Raw genomic sequence first — 7,671 nt, forward strand, 5'->3', positions numbered from 1 at the left:
CGAATCTAGAATAAAATACCCACAAAGATTAAGAATTTAACATGGCATATACTCGGATAATAATTAACAAAGTACTTCGCAAATATTCATGTCATGGCTTCATCATAAACCTTAGAAAATAACTTAGTTACACATAGAAATAAAAATAAAAGAAAGATAGAACCCGAAGTCCATGGCAAAGCACGTCCCTAAGCTCTTCTTCACTAATTGCGGAGATGGTGAATGGTAGTATGATGTGGGTGATATGGGTTATGCCGGGGTGTAGGGGTGGATGGATAGAGAGAGCTTGGGGCACCTTATTTATACTAGAAAACCCTAAAAATCTGGGAGAAACTCTCTCTCTTGAAATAAAACAAACTCCTAAACAATTAATGACACAAACTAGGAAACTAGGAAAGAATCCTTCTTGCCTTGGGAAACACGACATCTGTCTTGCACACCAGTTTTGGAGTTGATTTATCTTCTGGAAAATTATGTAAAAATATAGGAAATGTAGCTTTGTCTCTTTATTTTTCCAGGCATATATCGTACTCCACTAGGAAAATTCAGGAAAGCCTCCAAATCTTCATTCTCCCACAACTGCGCAATTCTGATGGGAAAACAACTTATACGGGATTGATTTGTAAAACTGGAATGAATGGCTCCATGGAAAATTATGAAATTCGGATACAATGATCTTTAGCCTCTTAGCTTCCTTCTCCAATTGGCTTTCATCAAAAGTCCTCCAGAAAGTCAAATTATCACCAAAAACATCCTAAGTGCGCAGATTGGCTGAAAATGAGAAAAGGAAAGTAATAAGGTTCTTTTAAGACCAATTCCTTAACAAACTTAGGGATAATTAACATGAAAATATGGTAAATAATGCACCTATCAATTATATTTGTGAAACTTCGGTTGTTAGTGCCACAGCACAAGGCATGAACAAAGCCTCAACATAATCAGTTTTTACTGATTATGTTTGGAAATTTTAACACAGATTAAGGGTCTGTATGGTTTGAGTTTTAGGGCGTATGACTGATGAGTTGAGGAACTTTTGGAACATAGCCTCCCAAAAATCAAGGAAGGTAAGAAGCCAAAGTACAGTTTGGGAGTAACTGAACATAAGATCAGGTCTCACATTTTTGAAATGACTAAAATTCCTTCCCAAGGTAAAGAGTTTGTTGATGAGCTTCTTCGTGGAGTGCGGCTACATCTTGATAGGTTTATCAAGGACCTAAAGCTTTGAAATTTTCTTGGCTATATATGCCTACTATGACATGTTTGTGATTGCTTCTAGAATAGATAATTGTGTTTTTTGACAGTCAAAAACACTTCTGATTGCATCTAACAAAAAAACTTAAAAGTGGTTATGGCTCATAGAAGCACTTTCTGTAGTACTTTTATCAGAAGCACTTGGACTTTCAATAAAAATTTCAGCGCGTTTATAATAAAAGCATTTGTGGGCATAGGATTTTTTTTTTTTTTTTCCTGAGAAACAATCTCAAACAAACTCAAGTTTATTTTTGTGGGTTTATAACTTGATAAACTTTTTGTTCTTCAGCCTGGGAACATGGACAAATCCCGGATTGGTCTGGGGCACAGCTACAGCAGAGGCAAGGTAAAGTTTAATGTCGACCGCTTTGACAATATGGTCATTCAAGTAATCTCCACTCTAGATACTCTTGACAAGGATATCAATTCTTTCTCCATGAGATTCAGGTATGACACTGGCGGATTTTACCCATATCTTATATAAAATAGTTAGCCAGTTGCATCCTCTTGGAAGGGGAATGGCTTAACATTTAACTGGTACATCGATACCGTAGCATCTAAACATGCGTAAGCCACTCTCCATATGAAGGGGTGTTATTAGCTCGGGATAATGGTGGCGGTGTTTCTGTTACATGTAAGTCTCTTGCATTAGGAATTGCTTGTTGATTGTATTTATGATGATAAAGCATGGCTATTATTTGTATGGCTATTATTTGTATGAAATAGCTGATGACAACAATTTTTTCCTTAATTCTCCTCAGAGAATGGTACTCATGGCTTTTTCTTGAGTTGGTGAAGATTGTCGATGACTCTGCATGCTAAAGTTGCAGAATCTGTCGAAGAGAAGTCGACATTGGCGAAGACAAACTTGCAGAATTAACTGACATTGTTGGAGATGAAGATAAGGCAAAGGAGATTATTGAAGCTGCCAAAGTATCCATGGGTAACAGAGAAATTCCCCATAATTTTCTACACCCCTCCTAACACTATTTGACAATTCGAAAAGCGACAGATGGTAAATAGGCAAATGCAGAAGGTGGAAGATGGTGAAGGATTGAACCTCTTAGAGGCCGGTGGTGGTTATTATGGGTGGCTCAAAATATGATTATTGATGGATGAGCTTGGTGGTGGTAACATTGTTACATGATGTCACTAATCTATTTGTTATAATATAGGTGGATGACATGGTTGATATGTTAGAGGCCAAGCGTACAATAATAATAGATACACAACTATAACATGAATGAATTTGATAATATAACATGGTTCTACAACAGTAATGCCAAAAAAGTAAACAAGGAAACTCTTAAGAATATAAGGTGTTTAGGAACGTTTCATTTTAGTTTTCAATTTTTGTGTTTGGCATAAAGGAAATACAAGAAAAAAGAGGATGAAGACAGCTAGATGGAGGGGAGAAATGAGCAAAAAGTATCAGATATACGTTAAAACTATTTTAGTCTTTTATTTTAGGCTAAATATCCAAAATGATCCCTGAGATTTGCATAATCACTAGAAATGGTCCCTAAGATTCAAAATCAATAGAAATGGTCCATAAGATTGTTCACCATCCATGATTTTGATCATTCTCTTAAAAAATCTTTGGGCAATTTTCCAGGTTTCGTAACTCAATTGATTCTTAACCAAATTCGACCCATAATATATCAAAATGAAGATAGGAAAGTGTAGAACAAGATTATACCCATTTGCAATACCAATGGTTTCCAGAGATGGCCCTAAAATAGGCTGAAAGGTGACTGGTTCACGGAAAAATTGGAAAACTTGTAGAAAACTGGGTAAAATTTAAACGTTCATAACTTCTTCAATACTCAACAAAATCAAGTGATTTAAAAACAAAAATCATACTTCTAGATGAGACGAAGATAATGGTACCTTTCTCAATGGCTAAATCACCGTGGTTTAGCCGGAAAACAGCTCGAAAGTGGCTAACTCGAAAATGGTTAGCCACTTTCGAGCTGTTTTCCGGCCAAACCATGGCTATTTAGCCATCTAGAACACTAACATTATCTTCATCTCATTGAGAAGTAGGATTTTTGTTTTTGAATCACTCGATTTCGTTGAGTATTGAAGAAGTTATTAACGTTTAAAGTTTACCCAGTTTCCGGTGAGTTTTCCAGTTTTCGCACGAACCAGTCCCTTTTCAGACTATTTTCCAGCCATGTCCGGTAACCATTAGGCTTCCAAATAGGTAAATCTTGTTCTACACTTTCCTATCTTCATTTTGATATATTATGGGTCGAATTTGGTTAAGAATCGATTGAGTTACGAATCTTTGAAAATTGCCCAAAGAGTTTTTAACGGAATGACCAAAATCATTGATGATAGACAAACTTAGGGACAAATTTTATTGACTATGCAAATCTCAGGGACCATTTTGAATATTTAGCTTTTGTTTTATTCCTCCAACTTCTTCTGTTTTTTTTTTTTTTTTGGGTCAAACCTAATTTTAGTAAAATTAAAACACGCTAATACAAAGCGAGGCTAGTCCGAAGACAATCCACAACACAGTAAAAGTGCAACCTATTACGAAAGTAAAGGAAACAAGCCCCAAAAGTGAGTCCAAAATAAAGCCTAAAACGAAAACCCTAGATCTGTAAAAGAGAATCAATTGCTTCCACCAAAATAGATGCACTACCATCGCCAAGCTGCCACCACCGATAAGAAGAACTAACAAAAGAATGGACGGAAAATAGGGGAGGGGAAGCCACCTATGTAAAAAGCGCTCCCATAATCCTACCAAATAATGCAAATTGCACTTTAGCCGCCATCAAGACCCAAAGCACACCTCCAACTAAAGTCCATGGACGAAGAACTCGAGGAGTCGAATAGCCAAACCAAGTGGGCAGAAGCTCAAGGCTAGGAACATCAATTTTAGGAAGAAAAAAACAAGAAACTCAGATCTACAACAAGATTGCCAAACATTGAAACAAAGCTCTAGGAAATTGAAACTAAGCTCTAGAATGAGACGGGCTCAAAGCAAAACAAACAGAAAACAAGGGCCAAAAAAATAGGAAGAAGATGGGGTTTAGAAAAGGAGAAGGGGAAAAAGGGAGGAGGAAATGGGGTTGCTACCAACCCCACCCAAGAGGAAAGGCCCGCAGCTGAAGGTGAGATTGATTTGGAGGCTCTGGGTTTGGAAGAGGGGGAGCGGCGCACTAGGGTTTGAGGGAGACCGATTGTTCAATCAATCAGGTCTCTATTATTCATCAAACTTCTAATTCAAACTTTTTTTCTTTTATAAGTAAAAATTAAAAACGAAATAGCTATAAATTATATGTAATACACTTTTTGTTTATGACGTATTTTCTCCCTTTCATTTCTCTCACTTAAAGTACCCTAGTCCATTTTTTTCTGCCCATTTTATCTAATTAAACTCCCAAGTTAAAATCGAGTGAAGTTCAAAAATTTCAATTTTAACCATGCCATTATGGGGAAAGAGAAAATCTATATAAAAATATAATTTTGGAGCTTTCTGATCCAAAGAATCCTATCCAATGGTCCGATGGAGATTGTTTGTGTAGGTAACAACTTTGTGAGCCATGACCAGAATTCAAAATCAATCAAAAGAAACTTTCTACGGCACCCGTTTGGTTGGCCTTTTAGCACGCCAAATCAAAATTCAGAAGTTCTGGCGTCGGAGAAAGATTTGCATGTCACGGTTTCATTGCCCCTTTCTCTTTGTCCTACCACGCGAGGAGATGGACGAGAGAAATGTGCAAAGAAACCAAAAACACGTGATGAGATAGATAGAGAGAAGGGGGTAATAAAACCATGGCAGGCGAGTTTCTCTCCTAGGGGTGGATATACAACATTCATTAGACCATGCAAAAGAAAAAGAAAAGCACAATTATCCTTACATTCACATTGCAAAAGTATATACCTAAATGACATAACTTTCAGGGAACAAGACAACGTATTTGTGAGACAACATTGTAATTGAAATGTCAGGAAGTTCTTCATTTTTCCCCAATAATACCAGAACTAATTAGGAATTAGGGTTCACAACTTGTCATTCGATTTGTGTCGGAATTAACGCAAAAAAGAGGAGGCAAAGGCTCTATACAGTTGATTCTACATAGAAAAGCATATACAAAGAAAAATCAAAGTCACAAACCAGGTAACATGTATCTGTGGAAAGAAGTCCAGCATCGTATAAGGCAACAGCATCTTCATCGAATGCTTACACAGTGTTTCCGTCCTGAGCATAGTAACGGATACATCCTTCAATTTACCTCCAACTTACATATGTTGAATTCCATCGACAATCCAAGCATGTAAGATCAACAGCCTAATCCTGATCACCTCCTGTCTTGCCTATATCATTGTCGTAAACAGCAGGGCATGCCTTCCGACTACTCTGTACATTTCAAGCCACTTAAATATATCTGGGATTGAATTACTGTCCTTCCAATCTTAAAACCCGGAACCACCGTAAACCCAACTTTCATCCTGGCTTTACAAGGCGACAACATTCTCCTAGTGACATCTTCCATATAAACCATCGAAAAATCAACGCCTCTTTCCACTTGGAATATCTCAACTGCTGGATCAAAGGAATTCGCCAACTTTTGAAGCATCCATATCGAGCTCGCCATGCTAACGAATGACTCATAGAATACACTCAAAGACCTCCATGAACTCAACACAACTTGGTTTCGATCCAAATTACTAAAGATTGAAGATTCCATAGTGGGGTGGATAATCTCTTGATACTTGCTCTCACAAAATCTTGAAAATTCACAATTTTGATTCCTACTTAACAACTCCATTGGATTGCTAGACGCATGCTCAAGCAACTGCTTCAAAGAACCATTCTTCTTATCCACATCCGTACCATGCCCATTACACGAAATTTCTTCCTCATCTAAACCAAAACTTTTCGAATCGAAACCTTTGAACATTCCCAAACAAACATATGACAAGAAAGCATACTGGTTATGCGCTCTTTTAACGTAATCAACATCCGGATGAACCAAATTAGCAGCCAAATCTAAATCCCACCCAGCTTTCTCCATCAAAGCTATCAAAATCTTAGTAAATCTGTGTGTTAATCTACAAGCATCATGCAAAACCGAATCGAAAACTCTAGCGGACAACAAAACATCACAAGAAGAATTCAAAGTAGCAGATAACCTCTTAGACAATTTCACATTAGACTTTTGAATCTCACCCAATTTTTTCCGCAGGGCCGTAACTTCATTGTCCTTTTGATCTATCTCTGTCTGCAACCTGTTCGACATTGTTCCCAAAGTCCTGAGCTTGCTCTGATTCTCCTGCACCTGAGCTTCCAAGCAGGACCCAATTGGCAAATCAGAACCCGAATCAGAACTCGTACAAAAATCTCTGTAAAACTGCTTGAATTCTGAGAGCCTCTGGAGGTGAGAGACCAGAGCTCGATCAGCTGCCGTCACATTTTCTTCCACAAACGGCACATGGGCAGTCTGCAATTGCAGATACGAAGCTTCAAACGACGAAACCGTGGCAAAAATCGATGAAATCAGAGTCTGGGTCATCTGGGTATTCATGGGTCGGATCCAAGTCCGCCTCAAAGGCCTTGAAACTGCCAAAACCTCCGGTTTCTTCAGCTGGTTCTCGCTCGAGTTCGGCTTCTCCTGCTCTAATTCTATCTCCGGAGCGTTGCCGTTCGCCGCCGCCGTGTCCGGTTTGATGACGACGACCTTCTGGTCCGTGATGACCTCTTCGGCAGAATCCAGCAGCGCGAAGCTGTTGGCGTCGTCGGCTTCCTCCTCGGCGAAGAACTCGAAAGTTTTGGTCTTGAAAGCCAGAGCGAATTTCTGAAACATTTCGGAGATTTGTGGAGGCTTCGAAGTGCCGTCGTCCATTTCTAGCATATTATTTCTCTTCTTTCTGATTGTTGCTTGTTTGCAAATGGAATCGAACTGAAAGTTTCAATCTTTCGTGGAAGCAGAAATTCAGAGAGTGGGAGAGAGAATTCTTGAGGTCTACTCTTTTTAGCTATGGAGGTGCTTTGAATGCCTTGGAAGGAAGGTATGTCATATCATATGGTTTGTATGTTGTGGGTTTGCCTTTGCTAAAAAACAAAATTATTAATAATATATCCTAAGATTAAACTCACATTCTTTTATTAGTGTATATATTATCATTTTTTTTAAATTAAATATTAAAAAAAAAATTCAATGTCGATCACATTTTAATTTTAATTTTTAATTTTTAATTATTTATTTATTATTTATTAATTTGTTGGGTTTGTTTTGTTTTATTATTTGTGCTCTTTTTCCTGGATCTCCTAGTTGTGCTGATATTTTCAGATTTGGGTAACGGTAACAAGTTTGACAACGGCTAGCATTACATGGCGGGTACTTTTTGTCAATGACGGGCCAGTTGTTAAGTTCTGATGCGAAACTGTGGAGTGATGATGAT

At 37.9% G+C, this 7,671-nt stretch overlaps 1 protein-coding gene across 1 annotated transcript; it reads right to left on the minus strand.

Annotated features, from left to right (window-relative positions):
- Window positions 1-5,098: 5,098 nt before the first annotated feature.
- On the minus strand, window positions 5,099-7,299 carry LOC103964550 (protein GRAVITROPIC IN THE LIGHT 1). The gene has a single exon (XM_009377496.2). It carries the CDS (start codon window positions 7,119-7,121, stop codon window positions 5,622-5,624), a length of 1,500 nt encoding a protein of 499 aa, XP_009375771.2. The 5' UTR covers window positions 7,122-7,299; the 3' UTR covers window positions 5,099-5,621.
- Window positions 7,300-7,671: the final 372 nt, after the last annotated feature.

The sequence above is a fragment of a genome, unplaced genomic scaffold, assembly GCF_019419815.1.
Source record: "Pyrus x bretschneideri cultivar Hongxiangsu unplaced genomic scaffold, Pyrus_bretschneideri_v1 Contig43, whole genome shotgun sequence".
Classification (NCBI taxonomy): domain Eukaryota; kingdom Viridiplantae; phylum Streptophyta; class Magnoliopsida; order Rosales; family Rosaceae; genus Pyrus; species Pyrus x bretschneideri.